General features: G+C 46.8%; 1 protein-coding gene across 4 annotated transcripts in view; it reads left to right on the top strand.

Annotated features, from left to right (window-relative positions):
- ankfn1a (ankyrin repeat and fibronectin type III domain containing 1a) overlaps positions 1-17,142 on the top strand; it is a 106,127-nt gene that overhangs the window by 6,870 nt on the left and 82,115 nt on the right. For all 4 annotated transcript variants that reach the window (XM_080873260.1, XM_080873259.1, XM_080873258.1 and 1 more), the window contains exons 5-6: positions 4,668-4,924; positions 17,038-17,075. In XM_080873260.1, coding sequence (XP_080729386.1) covers positions 4,668-4,924; positions 17,038-17,075 — 295 coding nt within the window. The remainder of the gene's footprint in view (positions 1-4,667; positions 4,925-17,037; positions 17,076-17,142) is intronic.

The following is a 17,142-nucleotide window of genomic DNA, read 5'->3' as shown; positions in this document are numbered from 1 at the left end:
GCCTCGTTTGGATAAAAACTTCAGTGTGAGATAAACATGGTGTCTGAGGTGGTGTAGCTGCTGCTGGTTCTGGGTGGAGTTAATGAGCTGATGCAGAGATAAAGCCTGAGGTGGAGGTGGTTCGTTAGAGTTTCACAGCGGTCCACGAAGGGGCGTGGCTAAATCTCTGAACCAGTTTTACCATCAGTGACACCACAGCTGTGCTTTAGGACTCCGCCCCATCTCCTGTTCTTAGGTGTTCATCTTTTATGTATGTAACTTTGTAATTTTAACATGTTGTCGCCTCTTGGCCAGGACTCCCTTGAAAAAGAGGTTTTTAATCTCAATGGGACCTTTCCTGGTAAAATAAAGGTTAATAAATAATAAATAAATAAAGGGCAAAGGTTACTGGCTTTTTTACACCGACCTGCTTCACAAACAGGAAGTCCTGAGCTGGTTATCCTTTATTCTGATATCCTGTTTACAGCGCCCCCCAGAGGCTCAGTGAGCAGACCAGCTGCTTCTTAAAATCAGGTAAACCCTGAAACTCCCAGGTGACCTCAGTGAAGGAACCTTCAAAATAAGATGTTCAGAGAAAAAATGCAACACCAACAAAAGTTTGAGACAAAAGTTTTCCAGCAAAAAAGCTTTTATTTGAAGCAGAAATGAGAGAACAGGATCCTCAGAGCCTCCATCCTGAAACAGGAAGCTGAGGATGCTGCAGATCTTTGCCGTCCTTCAGCACACCTGAGACACATAGGAGGAAGTGAAAACACCGATTGTCTCCTCATGGTCAAAATCAATCTTTATTAAGACCCGCACAGAAAGAGCGACAGCAGCTCGTGGCCGCTGTAAACATTAAAAGATGACACAAGCAGGAGCGGCTCGTGTTACTGACTCTGGGAAGCAAACTTCAACAGGAAGTTGCAGTGAGTGTCTCACTTTTATGGGCTCAAAATGTGGTCATAAATATTTTGTACTTGTAAAAAAGATTTGTGCTTGTAAAAAAGATTTGTGTGTGGACTTAGCCCAAAAAACCCCTGCAAGTTACAACTACGAATTTTGACCCTATTTTTCTTCCTTTAAGCTGATTGGTGAATGTCATGTCAATCACAAATTAAACAATCCAATCAGAGAACAGATGGGTTTGGCTGTCGGAGGAGCGCTTTTTTGAACTGCAGGTCCTTGAAGGGTAATCGCTATATAAAGATCCGATAGCAGCTAGGTCCCCTAACTTTCAGTAGCTGTTGAAAGGATAAAGTTGTGCTATATCAGTGGTTAGAAATAACATTATTACTTTAGGATTAGTTTAACACAACGTCAGGGCTGACCCGGGACCATTGCTGTGAGTCACAGTGCGCAGCATAAAAGTCCTTTCACATTGGACGCAGGATGTGCTGCTAATGCTAACTGCTAACTAAAAGCAAAGGATCCAGAATGTGTTGCAGGCTGCTGAGCTCTGTGGGTTTTTGCAGCAGCTCTACCTGTAGTAGATGCACCTGCTCCTTGTCGTTTCTATCTCTGACTTTATGTGAACTACAAGAGTTTGTTTTTTTGCTAGTTCTTCAAATGTTCAATAAAAACATGTATGCTAATTCATAACGAAGAAAGCTTTGTTTTTTTTTTGTGTTTTTTTTTTTTTTTTTGTGTCCCGTTTGGATCTTTAGCATCAGAATTGTTGTCTTAAGGCCAAGAAAGATGCCAAGCAGATTTATTTTACCAAGTGGATCATCATGGCCTTGCCATATTGGTCCATTTGATTGACCTTTATTATAATTATGAATTTATTTTATTTTCAGTTGCTACAAACGGGACAGACATGACTGGGGGACAGGGAGAAAGAATGAAAGAAAGAGAGGGAGAGAAAGAAAACCAAAGGGGAGAAGAGACGGTGAGAAGGAGGGGAAGAAAGAAAAACAACAAAAAAACAAACAAACACCTGGGTCACCTGTATGGAGAAAAAAAACAGAAGAGAAAGCAAACAACAAAGAGCAACATAATAAAAAAAACAGCACCATCACAATAAACTAGCTAGCAGTAGATATCAGTAGATACTAAATAATAAACGATATTGTGCAGCACGCAAGATAGACAGCGCACAATGTGCTTTGAGGCAGCAGCCAAGAAAGCTTTAGTCCGCGTCTGTGAATACCCGTGTGTACACCTGTGTGCATACCTGTGTGGATCAGCATGCTTGCATTCCAAAGGTTTCTCCATGTAACAATCTGCTAGAGGGTGTGGGGGGGGGCACAGCCCCGTCCTCCAGGGTATGAAGCAGGTATGGAGGAGATCAAAACTCCAGAAGAAAGCTTTGTAATGAAGACTGTCATTTCCAAAACACTGCCCCCCCTGCGTCCGCAGCGCTGGTGAAAAGGCTGTGGAAGTCCCTGTATTAAACACGTAGACCTGTGACACAAAAATCACCAAACTCGGATGACCACAGACTGTTTTCCTTCGTGGTGATGAAGGAAAACGCTGGGTTGGCATGTAGAAGGGCATTTATTCCCTTCAAAGACCTGCAGTTCAAAAAAAGCGCCCCCCGACAGCCAAACCCATCTGTTCTCTGATTGGATTGTTTAATTTGTGATTGACATGACATTCACCAATCAGATGAAAGGAAGAAAAATAGGGTCAAAATTCGTAGTTGTAACTTGCAGGGGTTTTTTGGACTTCCTGCAGTCTGTGTCTGGGTGTAGGTGTGCTGTGTGTCCAGCAGAGGGAGCTGTGAGTCCAGCTGAGTGAGGAAGGGCACCTGTGCTGATCAGCTGAGCTTCACACAGACTTTATTCATAAATGATTCAAAGTGTGTCGTGAGCGCTGTGCTTTCATGTTTCCTGTCTTCAGGATCATCCACACACCTGCGTGCTTCCACGCCCACATTCTTCCTTATAAGGAGAGTTTACCTCCTGGATGGTGGAAGATGGTGAAGCTGTTCTACAGTCACACAGTCATGATGAAGGAGCAGGTGACCGCTCTGTGTTTGGCCTCCTCACACGGAGCAGCAGCGAGCACCCTGTGAGGCGGTGCACGGCGAGAGGGATGGCCTTTGGTGGCCACTCGCCATCACTGTGACCAGCGCGTGTTGCCTTCACTGTTTGATGGTTTGTGGGACTTTCTGTGTGGCGCTCGCAGGGCCGGTTCGCTTCGTTGTTGTTGTTCGTCTGATGTCCTGCGCCCACAGTGAGTTTGTGGTCAGGAGGGCGTCTTGGCGTGGTGGCATGGCGATGACACAGAGCTGAGGACGCAGAATAAGATAAGATAAGATAAGATAACCTTTATTAGTCCCACACGTGGGAAATTTGTTTTGTCACAGCAGGAAGTGGACAGTGCAAAAGTTATGACGCAAAAATTAGAATACAATAAGAATAAATACAGTACACAGCTGTACAGAATAGAATAAAATAATATACTATATACAGTAGAATAAAATAGAATAAAAATATACAATAAGATAAAAATAGAATACGAATGCTATATACAACTGAGTAAAAATACAACGATGCCAGAAAAGATTATTGCACTTAGTGTTATTGCATATGTATGGATGTGTGTGCTTGATCAGTTAAAGTCTTTATTATGGAGTCTGACAGCAGTGGGGAGGAAAGACCTGCGAAATCTCTCCGTCCCACACCGTGGGTGCCGCAGTCTCCCACTGAAGGAGCTGCTCAGTTTGGTTTGAATAAGCCTTCAAACCTTCCTCCCGTTCATGAACCAGGCGGATTCAAACCTCTCCTGGTGAATGAAATCGATTGGCTGCACTCGGTGTTCGTCTGTGAGCGCTCGCAGGCGAGCTGAATGGATTTCCTCCTCATCAAACATTTATCGTGCTGCCTGGTTTGGTGCCTTACCTCCAGCGTTAACCTGACCCTCAGGAACACGGCCCACGGCGAGGCTCACGTTTCATCGCACGCACCTGTGGAAGCAAACAGGCTGGAGCACGATGTCCTCAAACACGCGCCCCTCCGTCTGCGGTCGTGTTTTTGAGCACCAGGAAACGCAAAGCAATAACTCAGAGTAAACTGCAGCTGAAATACATAAAGTCTGATTTATTTATTCAAAGAAATCAACTTCAGGTAAAAAGTAACCTGGATAAATACCAGTCATGTTTCACGTTTCACTTAGTTAGCTGTAACGTTTCACAGGAAGTGATGTAACAAAGCTCCACGGAGAGTTTACATCTGAGAAAATGAAAGTGGGCACGTAGCGGTGTCAGCTTTGGTCTGTGCTGCAAGCCGCCTTGTCACCCACCTCCTCCTCTTTTCTCTCGAGCTCGTGCTGATGTTCAGCCAGATGTTGATTATAAAGTTTGAGTGTGTGAACGGCTGCTGATGAAATTATCCACGTTCTCATAACGACGTGTGTGTGCAGCTGTGGGTGTGTGTGTGTTTACATCAGCTGTGGATCTGCACGTGCTCAGTGAGCGCCGTTTTGTCTCTGGTTAAAAAGGTTGACGTGGAGATTTGAATGTGAGCCACAAGCTGCCGACGCCCTCGGCCTCCTCATGTAGTTTTAATGCAGCAGCTCAGGTGGTCAGCTTACACCTGACCCACTCTCACACACACACACACACACACACACACACACACACACACACACACACACACACACACACACACACACACACACTGTGGGTGAGTGGGAACACGACACCGCCCCCCTGACGCAGCAGGGCTCTGGTTTCTCTGCAGGCTCTGTTCAGCGGGACTTCTGGTCACCTGATCCGTCCCCGGGGTCGAGGAGGAGTGGAGGAGGAGGAGCAGGTGCGAGGAGTCTTCCCCTGGGGGAGGCGGCCCGAGTTTCCCTGCCGTGGGCCACAGACCGGGCGCTGCTGAGAAAGACGATTTCGGTGGACGACCGTCTGCTGCAGCCGGTGGGCGGCGAGCAGCGACACCTGAGGCTGCTGAGCCGGCTGGAGAGAGGCCGGAAGAAACTCCGCAGCATCCACGTAAGTCTGGATTTCCTCTTATCTGATTACGTTTACTAAAGCTGACCTCTGACCCCAGCTTCCATCATCAGAACAGGACAGGAAGTGCTTTCACACCTTCTCCCAGGTGCTGTTTGTGGGAAACGCAGCTGACTGTTTCCCGATGAACAGCTTTTATCTTTGTAGCTGCTCTCGTGGTCACCGCTGTGCTCGGAGCGTTTGTGTGTTTTTGTTGTGTGTCAGACTCTCAGCAGCGCTGCCTCGACCAGCCTCGTGCCGCGGTGAGTCAGCGTGCCTCACGTTTGACACAGCTTCAACAGGGAAACCTTTGCCAGCAGTGAGAAAAACCGCGACGCTTCGCTGTCCCCGCCCACTGTGTCCACCTCGGACACAGTGGGCGGTAGGTCAGAGGTCACGAGCGTGGCTATGGCGTCTGTTTTGGTCACCTCCAGCAGCTCTAATTAGTCAGACGGTGGGAGGGAGCGGATTTTCCCACCGCTGCTGTGATGTCACAGGAAAGAGGAAGATGGATTGGTTGCTTTGTAAAAGACTGGGCGGGCTTTAGAGGAGTGGGTCATTGTTGCATCGATGACGGAGGACATGCCGATCCGCCCGAGCAGAGGTGCGATCGATACTGACGTCAGGATCGTTCAGTCAGGATGAGTTTATGATGCGAAGACAAAAGAAAGACGAGGAGAGAAAACGTGAAACACAGGACCAGTCTATTTCCTGGACATAGCAGCGATGCTTCGCACTCTGGAGCCTCTGGTGGGCGTTAGAGGAACTGCAGGAGAAACATCATGAGCTGAAATCATGAAACACACACATCAGGAAACAAGAGGAAAAGGATCCGCCTCCATCATCGTCACCATCATCAGCGTGAGCGTCCAGACTCGCTCTGGGAGCCGCGCTGGGGATGGATCCATTGATAGATCATTTTGAGCTTTTCTTTAATCTCAGGACTAATTCTGATGTTAGGTCGGTTTCGTCACCTCAGTGTGGCCTAAACAGCCTTAAAGGCAGAAACATAAAGACGTCCTCGTGTTTGAGCTTCAGCTGACGAGGTTTGTTACTCTGTCGCTGAAACGCTGTCCTGCATTCGTCTCCGCTCGCTCTCTCTTTTTCTCTCTCAGCCAACAAACTGTTTCGTGTTTTTGTCCAATCAGCAGCCAGATTAGTGATAACTCTGACTGACGGAGCGATGTCTCGCTGTGAGCGGAGCAGCTGGCGTTTCCTCCTCCGTCCGCTCCGTCGTGTCTGCGTCAGCGTCCGGCTGACGGCACAGAAACATCCCGGTGACTCAGCAGCGCTCCCGTCATAAACCCGGGGAAACGGCGCCTTTGTTTGCGCGCGGGGCGGGGACGCCTCCCCACCTCCACCTGCACCATAAACACATCCCGCTCCAGCGTTCAGCCGTTAAACGGCAGCTTTCTGGGAATCGTGACCCCGACAGCGCGACGCTGTGATGTCACTCCAAAGTCTGTTTGTTCCGGCTCAGCGGCTTTTACAGGAACACCGCGTTACTTTAAAACTTAGAACATTTTCTAGAGAAAATCAAAGATTCTGACATTAAATCAGAGTTTCAGGTAAAAAAAGACTAAAAGGCAAAATTTTAGAAAACACAAACTAAAAAAGTCAAAATGATTATTTAAAAATCAAGTTGAAATTCTTAATTTATAAAAACATTGAAAAATTAATTTCAGTTGGTTTTGTTTTAGTCCCAGTTTTGATAAAAATGTATAATTATTAACATTAAAACAGAATAATTTGACTCAAAATTTAAATAACTGAATTCTCATGTAACACAAACTCATCACGGGCTGCGATGAGCTTCCATACATCCGTGTTTCCCGCCTCTGTGTGAGCTTCATGTCACGTTCTGTTTTAACCATCAGTAGTAACAGGCCTCTCCTCCTGAGCACCAGCAGGGGGCGCCCTCCTCATCCGCTGGGCCTGTTTAATGTGACTGCAGCTGCTGCAGGAAGCGATGATTCACCCTGCTGAGTACGCAGGGCAGGTACTCAGACCCCCCATCGTACCTGAGCCCCAGGAGGAAGATTTCCCAGACGAGCCATCTAAATCCTGAGTTTTAGCGACACCTAATTCGTCGACTCTCATTCCAGGTCCCCGCCCCTCAGACCAGTTAATGAACACCTGCCTGCTCTAAACTCCTCCCCCTGCTTCCTGCTCCTTCATGACTCTAACATGAACATCATCAGGAAACAGTTGTTTTGGGGTAAAGAGCGGCGGATTGGAGCAGCATCTGCTGGTCGCTGCACGCAGCAGGCTGTGGTCAGCTGATCCAAGGTAAAACAGTGATGGACGACCCTCATTCGCGGAGAGATTTCCTGTGTATGGATTCATTTATCTGATTGTTTTGAGTGAGCAACCGCCAAGTTTAAACAGCCAATCAGCAGAGGGTTGGTGCTTTTGCCCCACTGTAGGGAACTTTTAGGGAACAGTAACTTCATTAAAGTGTTTGCAGGACTTTTATTTGTGTGACACGTTCAGTCAGCAGCAGCGCGTTCGGCATCCTCGACTCCGCGATGGGGTGATGTGGGCTGAGGCGTGCACACAGGCGGGCTCTGTGCACGCCTCCTGTTTACTCTGACATTTTTCTATGGCCCGCTCGGCGTCTTTGTACACAAACACTCACACAGTGCTGTATTGAGCGTCCGTGCTCCCGCGGGACTAATCATATCAGCTGCTGCTCCGCTCCAAATCCTCCATGAATCACCTACCGCAAAATCTTAGCTCCATAAATTCAGCCTGACGTCTTATTACTGCTGATCCTTAAACAAACAGGCTGCGGAGCGCTGGAGTGCTGCCTTCCCCTCATGACAGCGCCGCATTAACCCGCTGCATGCTGAGGCTGCGCGCAAACCACAGCTTCACTCCTCACCATTAATGTAACCACATCCCCCAGTACACCTCCCAGTACGTGTACACCTGTGGTGATGATGATGAGGGTCCAGAGAAATGCTCTGCAGTCGTCAGGCATGACCCAAAACATTAAAGTCGATGAGACCTTGGCTCTGTGACGCTCCGACTTCAAACATAAGAAGAAGAAATTCAAATTATTTATAAACCAAATCACAGCAGTCGCCTCGAAGTGCTTTATGTCGTAAGGTCGACCCTACAATACTACATACAACAATCATATGACCCCCTATGAGCAGCACTTTGGCGACAGTGGGAAGGAAAAACTCCCTTTTAACAGGAAGAAACCTCCAGCAGAACCAGGCTAAGAGAGGGGCGGGGCCATCTGCGATTGGTTGGGGTGAGAGAAGGAAGACAGGATAAGCAGGTATGATTCAGTGCAGAGAGGTCTATTAACACATAGGAAGTGAAGAAGAAGCACCCAGTGCATCATGGGAATCCCCCAGCAGTTTTCTGCTGATCAGCTGATTGAGCTCATGACGTCACCTCGGCGGCGCTCTGTGGCGAGACGGTTCACACGTTTAAAGATTTACTTTTGTGGAAAACCTCAGAGGTTCATGGATGTAGTGAAGGACGTGCAGAGGGCTGCTGGGACAGGAGGAGGTGGAGCAGATGGTCCAGTGTGGCGCCCCCTAAAGGAAGCAGCTAGAAGACGAAGAAAAGGATTCTGCAATTGTTTACAGTCTAAATACATTAATTAATAACAGTTTAATTACAGTGTAGTTATTCATTCACTTGTACCTTTAAACTTTGCACCTTTACATTGTAACAAAGTGTAAACATAAATGTTGCTGTGTGGTTACATCGTGACTGACGTACACCGGTGTAATTAACACTATAAACAACATGTATTATAATGTAATATGATCAAATGTAGTTTAATTAAAAATGTAATAAATAGGTATTTTTTAAATATAGCGTAGTTACAGTTATAAATACTTTTAAGTATAAAGTTTAATAATTACTAACATACTGAAAAAATTATCTTCAAGTATAATTATTTTAATTACATTGCAGTGTGTTAGTATCTGCTATATGTGTAATAAATCCATTCAGGTCATGTTACACAGTGTGATGAAGTACAATAGTGTAGTTACATTAGTGTTGTGGAATTACATTTCAAGCATAAAAAAATCAGGTTGGAAGAGGTCAAAGGTCGTCCTGAGAGGCCTCACTGCTCGCTGTGGCATCCGTGTCTCGTGTTGGACACAGAACATGTCACAACATTAAAGTAAAAGTGGACTTCATGACACGTTCCTCACTGTTTGCTGGGAGTGGGACAGCGTGCAGGCAGCGCGCAGTGGGAGGTCGTGCTGGTGGTGGTAGATAGTTTTGATGATTGTTCACTAACTTTGGATCAATGACCTCACAGCTCACGCTGCTGAACTCTGACCTTTCTTCACACTGGCTGTGGTGGAGCTCATAAAGTTTAATGTGGGGTCTGATGGCGCCGCCTCTCTGTGAGCAGCAGCTTGCGGCTGAATCTCACCTGATTGCCGGACCGCCGTGCTGCATGACATCTGTGACCACGGCAGTCAGCCTGTCAGTCACCCAGCGGGTGGGCCCTGCCAGGAGGGGGGCCTCAGCCTCCCCCGTCTGCGGGCTCCCCGCCCGGCCATGAATGCCGGCATTGGAGGGCTAATTAGCCCGAGGAGAGGCCAACAGGCCGGCTACACAGAAAGCCTTGTTCACATTAGAAAAGAGAAGCAGGAGCGGGAGGGGCTCGGCCGTCTGCAGTCAGCGCCGTCCACCCGCCGCGTGGCGAGCGTACAGGAGAACAGGAGGTTAGTTCAAATTAGCGGTGACGCTTAACAGGCAGGCTGAGTCAGTGAGGTCCCTTCAGGTCTGATCACTGCAGATCGAGCTGGGTATCGATACAGATGTTCAGCATCAGCCCAGAGAGGCTCTCCTCCTGCGCTTACACTCAGAGTGAGGTAGATGAGGCCTCACAGCTGATAAAGTACTGTAAAGATAAAAGCATGTGAGCGTTATCAGTGACAGATGCAAGCAGCTCTTTTTGTCTGCTGAAGTCAAACTCTCCAAGAAGCAGACTCAGCTGTTTTTAAGACTGTTTCTATCATGCAGCAAAAAAACAGACTGCAGCTAAAAGATAGCCTTCATGATGTCATCCACTCCACTGCTAATAATGCAGGCTGACTGCTGCTCCCTGGTGGACGTTAGCGGAACTCCTGAAACACGCCCTCTGCAGGCAGAGATGGTAAATGGCCTGTATTTATATAGCGCTTTACTAGTCCCTAAGGACCCCAAAGCGCTTTACATATCCAGTCATCCACCCATTCACACACACATTCACGGCAGCTACATTGTAGCCACAGCCACCCTGGGGCGCACTGACAGAGGCGAGGCTGCCGAACACTGGCGCCACCAGGCCCTCTGACCACCACCAGTAGGCAACGGGTGAAGTGTCTTGCCCAAGGACACAATGGCCAAGATTGTCTGACCCAGGGCTCGAACCAGCAACCTTCCGATTACAAGGCGAACTCCCAACTCTTGAGCCACGATCGCCCGACAGAGAGAGCAGAGAGAGCAGCTGCATAACCTTAACCTTTTATTTTCATGTCGCCACTATGAAAAAGAAAGTGTGGCAATTAAAGCGCTGCTCCATCTTGTGGTTGAAACTGGTGTTACATGAAAGTTTAGCACAACGTTTTGTCTTTAACACAAACACAGAAGATTTGAGTGTTTTTAAACGGTCCGGTCTCCGTGAAGCTTCATGTTTCTGACGCACTGAGCTGAACAGGAAGACGGACTCTGCTTTCACAGACAGAGAAAAACAAAAGAAGGTAAAATTATAAGTGAACACCAGCAAAAAGGTCAGAGCCGGCGGCATTAATTGAAAGTAAAGTCTGGGCTGCGTCCCTCACCCCCAACTCTTTGCGCTACAACTTCCTGTGACATTAAAGCGCGAACAAAGACGGGCCGGCTGGGCGTGTTGGCATTCAGAGAAATACCAGCAGAGTGAAGGAGGAAGTGATGAAGGCTCGAGGTCTGAGACCCTCCGCCTCTTTGTTCTCTGAGCACCTCTGCCAGGATCTGAAGGGCTTTAAAGGCACACACCTGGACAGGAACCTTTCTTCACCTTTCCACAGGGACACCATCACTCTACCCCAGCCAATCAGAGGCCGACTTTGAGAGGCTCTGCTAAACCGTGCTGATGCTTGTAACGACACACCTGACCTCCTCAGAAATCTGATCCTGAAAAAGAACGTATTCATATTGTGCTGCTCTGCACATTAATTAGGTCATCCATGATTATTGATCGTGCAGGTGCACGTGTCCTGAGCTTTGTGTCAATGAGGCCGTCCTCTGACAGGAAGTCCTCACAGGAAATGGGCCGATTCAGAGAAAAGGAGGTGAAGGTGACCAATTAAACTCAGAGGCCGGTGAAGTCTGTGGCGAACGCCGACACGAACAAAGAGATGAAGCTGCTGGCCTGCTTTTGTTCAGACTTCAGAGTCGCGCTCGCCGCTGCATCGCCAAAGTCCTTCAGCTGACTCGAAACAGCCGGAGTCAGCTCAGACCTCGGGTTTGTTTCGGCGATCACACCGGAAACACTCAGCAAGTCTTTCTTCTGCCTGTGACTCTCAGCGATGACCTCGTCTTACAGGCGGCGAGAACAAAGCCTCCAGGACGCCCTCGTCGAATCGGAGGAAGAGCGTCTGAAGTAATGAGCACCTTTTTGCAGGAACGAGGCGTGCCGAGAAATCACAGACAGTGATGGACGCTTTCAGAGCAGCACTGAACCCGATGAAGGGCGGGTCACGCCCATTACCCCGACACGCCACTGCCGAGCCGCTCATGGGCGTGAACTCGCTGTCAGGAAATACCTGAAAGAGCTTCAGATGCTGGTTTTTCTCAGAGCTGCTGGTTTCACGAAACACGAAGCAGCTGTTAGTGTGAATATTGAGCGGCCAGGTTTAAGGTTTATTCCTGCAGGTGGGGGTTTAGAGGATGGGTGGGGGTTTAGAGGATGGGTGGGGGTTGGGTTCATGCTGGCACAGAGAAGTGCAGGAACATTAAACACTGTTAAAAGCACCCCCTCTCCAACAGTTCTGCACCGCTGTTCTGTGTAGTTCTGAGGACGGAGCGTCGGTCTGACTGAACTGAGGAGAAAAATACGACTTTCAGCGTGTCGGGGGTGGAGCCCCGCCGGGCGCCGCATTGTTTGAGCATCTTCAGGCCTTCCAGCGTTTCAGAGAGCCGAAGCACTGTGTACAGATAGCAATTTTCCCTCGCAGCGTCCTCTCCGGTCGTCAAGGCAACTGAATACTTTCACCCTGAATCAAACCGACCTCCTCCTCCTCCTCCTCCTGCATCCAGCATCCTTCATGCATGGAAAGACTCAGCAAACACTGTTTATTTCCCCCAGAGGGGAGCAGGCAGGGACTGCTGATGTTTAAACAGGTGACACCGGTGATTACACAGCAACTCAGAAGCACCTCAGATTTATTTTATGCTCACGTCTAAGCGCGTCTAAGCGCATCTGACGCGACGTGACACGTGACCGAGTGTTTAAAAGTTTTTACAACATCACGAATATAAGAAAGCACCAAAACCTGCAGTTCCTCTGGTGTCCTGCAGAGGCGCTATGCGCTACGCAGCAATAAAGAAATGACTGACGCTGTGGGTCAAACGTTTATGCGTGCTTGACGTATTACCTTCTTTGTTGTGATTACTCAAAAAAGTAATCTATTACACAGAATACACAGAACTTTAAAGTAATGCAGTATGTTACTTCATTACTCCTGAGAAAAGGTCATTTGCTGTACTCGTGAAGTTGCTTTGATGTTACTCTGTAATAGGGCTGAACGATTATGGAAAATAATCTAATTGCGATTTTTTGCCCCAATATTGCGATTGCGATGCGATATGCGATTATTTTTTAAGGTCTTTGTCTTCTGTATTATTAAACAAAGACAAGCAATACATCATATAGTATGGCCAATACTATATTACATTAATTTTAAACTGTTCTTTCCTGGAAGACAGACCTCTGTTATGATGACATGAGGTGATGCATGAATTGATGACTGACATTTTTATTTAACTTCTTCAATCACAACAGTATATTTGAACATACACAATAGTTTATTTTTAGCTTACAAACATCTGAGCATAAAGTGCTGACAAGGAACCCTGGTGTAAACATTAAAATGAAAGTCAGTGCAATGTGCAGATTGCAGAAATATACATAAAAAAAATCAGTGGCTTTACCACACTCAGTTTTTCGACATCTGTGAACTACTAGACAGTCATTCAATTACAAAATAATATTAAATAAATAAAACTAAATAAAAAATACACACATCTTACTGATCTCTGCAGTCAGTAACATTACACATAAAGTGCAAACATAATAGCAATTGTATAAACACACACACAAACACGCCTTTAAAGTTTAAAGGCGTGAAATTGGACGGTCTAGTTCTGATTAGCGTCACCGCTGTCTCGGTGGAGTTTAATAAACTCGGCCGTCTGCTTCTTGCTATCTAAAATATAACCAGACACTGGTGTAAATTCTCGACTGTCTCATACTTCTGTTTAATAAGTTTTCTGTTTGACGTTTAGTCAGCTGTGTGAAAACCAAGGAGGAACCCACCCGGGGGATTAATAAAGTTTTATTTTATCTAATCTAATAACTTTAATCTCAGCCAAACCGATTTACTCACGAACAAACAAAACACTGAAAAAAGCCCAACAATAACATTTTTAGGTTGTCTAAGTGACTTATATATTACGTTTAACCCGAGCAGCGAAACTCCGCGGTGATCTGAAAATGATGTGCCGGGAGTTGTGCCGTTCTCGGCCGCATCAGTAACCCTCGAGCTCCCGGCTAGCTGTCGAGCTGGTGGGTAGCAGACGCCTCTGAAAACGTCGAAGCACTTTTGCAAATATGGGATATCTTGATAAACCGAGCAGATATTTGATGTTTACACAACTACTTTCTCGCCTGAAAATATGTTAAAAGTTTATTGTGTGACCCTGAAAGATTAGTATGAGTAATTTTAAAACTTAGCAGCGGCCGCCATTGCTGGAAACTGGAGTTTGGCTGGGCCGCGCTATGAATTCTGGGATATGGTAGTAATTTGGACAGCCTTCGGCGCGTCGCTGTGACGTAATCGGTCTACAAATGCGGCCTCAGGAGGATGCAGCCCATGAATTTGGACATGTCCAGAGTATAATCGCAGCCTTTGCGGTTAGAAAATTGCACTTGATCATGTCGCGATATTATCGCAAATGCGATATATCGTTCAGCCCTACTCTGTAATATAGCTCGAACACGCTGTCTCATAATCACCATTTAATATAAACCTGAGGCTCCACGCCAACACGACTCCCTGACGAGTAGGGATGGGTATCGAAACCCGGTTCTTGTTGAGAACCGGTTCCCCCTGTTTCAGTTCCTTGGAATTGTTTGCCATTTTTGCAAACGATTCCCTTATCGATTCCAGTCGCCCCGAATGACGTCACTACGTTGCGGAGCGTCATTTACCTGGCAGGAAACATGGCGCCTAAGCGGCTCAAACGCTCAAAAGTTTGGTCATACTTTACGAGAACGGATGACAACAGGGCAACTTGCAATACTTGCAAAGTAGATACTTCATTTACGGGAGGAAACACTACGAATATGCAAAAGCATTTTCTCACAAACACGCGATGACCTTAAATGAATGTCATGTTTTTAATTCGCTCCAGACTCGTGAATCTCAACCCAGCAGCAGCGGTAACGTTTGCACGTCCTCTCCCGTTAATGCGGCAGGTAAATAATCAACTAACAGTGCATATTATGTTAGCGTGATCTGCCTTATTACAAACCTGCCATTACTGTGCATTTAGTGACCATGATGAGACAGACAGAGTCTGGCTCAGATGCTGGCAGTTCTCGCTGCAGTCTGCCGGTAGTGTCTCCTTTCAGGCCAGGATAGACGAATGTCACCGAGCAGTGACTCAGTTTGTGGTCAAAGGCTTGCACCCGTTTGCCACAGCAGATGATTTTCAGTAAGTGAATGTGTTTAATTGTAGGCAGGGACATTACTGGATATTCTTGTGTAATTGCTACAGAATAATTTATGTTATACTTTGTTATTGCTACAGAAGAATATTTATTTTATTATTTTACATTTACAATTTTTTTTCCCGGGGACCCTGTGACACCCCATTGAAGAGCCGCAGGCTGGATCTCTTAAGATCTCACTGTTGGGTTTGTAAGGCCATGTTACTCCTAAATTTCTATCTTGTTCAAAGAGAAGATATAAAACAAAGTTCTAAGCTAATCGACCTTAGTGTTCTCCTTTTTAAAAAGAATCGATAAAGAATCGAATCGTTAAACGGAATCGAAAATGGAATCGGAATCGTGAAAATCTTATCGATACCCATCCCTACTGATGAGGACACACGTCTCTCAGATCTATGTCTTAGTAACTCAAAGCAAACATGAAAACCAGCACAGAAACTCGATCGTCACGGTGATTCTGCTTTAAAAATTCTGCCTCATCATCTGCTTGTTCCTGTTTTTTAGTTCAGGCTCCGGCCGCGGGGGTCGCCATTCGCTCTGCTCACTCTGGGTTCTTGGCTAGCTTAGCGTTAGCATGCTGTATGTGCAGGTTGCAAAGAAGCGAAGTGTTAGCAGCACAATGCTCGTGTTTCTGTCCTAGATGCAGCTTGAACTTTACCAAAAATGTGCTTATATGCTCCAGACTGCGTCGCCATTTCCTCTGACACGTGAACTGAAATCAGCTGATTAGCTGATAAGCAGGATCAATAGGCAGACTAACGATTCCCATCCCTGGGCGTGGCCTGTGGCTTCACCTGAACTGGCCCTCTGGTTTGCGGTTGTGCTGTTGGAGCCTTGCGAAGCATTTTAATGACATCATCTGACCAATAATGCCGACCTGGAGGCTTCGAAGCGTGTAGAAACGTTTGAAACGACCTCTGGTGGGTGTGGTAAGTAATGCACCGGCGTTGTCGTCCTGAGTGGGGTAACCTGGCTGCTCCTAACCATGAGAATGGAGCCTCCTGCTTAAGGCTGTAAGCGTAACATGTTTCCAACCGACATTCGTCAGTCCAACGATCGACGATGGGCTCCGACTTTTTGAATTCATACATTTTGTTTGGAGGGAATATTTTAGCTCCTTTTCTTGTTTCAGTATTAATACAACTACTTTTTGGATTATTCATTTATTTATTTATTGCACCAAATCACACAAAAGACTTAACTTTACATTAGAGACTTTTTTTAATGTTGGCTGGAAGATTTTTAGCTTATTTGTTGTTAGGTGGAGTGTGTAACACAGATCAACACGATTACAGTGGAAACAGAAGCCAGCTCCTCTTCGTTTCCCTCCCTCCATTGTGGTTTGCTATTTAAATAAAATGTCTGTTTCCTCCTCACATCCTCTGCACCGTGTTAGTCCTTTCATATATTCTCTTTGGGAAATCTTCTGTGGATGACTTCCTGGAGTGTTTGAGTCCTCTTACATCTGCACCACCATCACAGTCAGACATGGTGGTGGTGTGATGGTCTGCAGCTGCTTGACCCAAAAATCCCGAAGTTACAGAGGCTCAGGGGCACTGGGGTTATGCAGCAGGACAATAATCAGAAACACAGCAACAAGCCCACCTCTGATTGGCTCAGAAGACCAAAACAAAGGCTGTGAAGTGGCTGAGAAACCTTAACCTGTTCAGGCTGGAAACCCTCCAATGGTGACCAAAGCTCGTCCACAGTGACGTGGTCACAGACAGCAGGCTGTAGGTTTGAGGACAGCTGACAGGTGGATGGTTTCCCTCGATGAATGACATCATCGTTTAAAAAAACTCTGGTTTTCTCTGAGTTTGATGATCTGAAACATGTCAGTGAGACAAATATGCAGAACAGCAGGAGATCAGGGAGGAGGCGGGTACTTTCTCACAGTTGCACCTGCTTCTGTTTCACCTGAGATCTGTGATGTCGCTGTGGTAAGCGATGAATAAAGTGGAATAAAAAGAGTGAGCGGGGAGAGTGGACGAGTGCTGCAGTGCTGAGACGCTGCTGCGTCTGCAGAGGGGAACGCATTAATGCGATTTCCTCTGCAGAAACGTGGCGCTGAAGTGGAATAGAGGTGCTTTAATATGTGTCACTGCTCTGCATGGTCCTGCATAGAAATTGGTCATTTTCTCCTCTGTGTCCTCCGCAGAGCCCGGGAACCTCGGGGAGGTACGACACCAGGAAAAAGTGAGTGCTCTCTGAAATATTCCCAACATCCCGCGTTTGTTTCCTCTTCGCTGCTCGCCTGAATCAT

The sequence above is a fragment of the Rhamphochromis sp. 'chilingali' genome, assembly GCF_963969265.1.
Source record: "Rhamphochromis sp. 'chilingali' genome assembly, chromosome: 22".
Taxonomy (NCBI): domain Eukaryota; kingdom Metazoa; phylum Chordata; class Actinopteri; order Cichliformes; family Cichlidae; genus Rhamphochromis; species Rhamphochromis sp. 'chilingali'.
The sequence above is the reverse complement of the archived record's forward strand: the minus strand, read 5'-3'. Positions and strand labels throughout refer to the sequence as shown.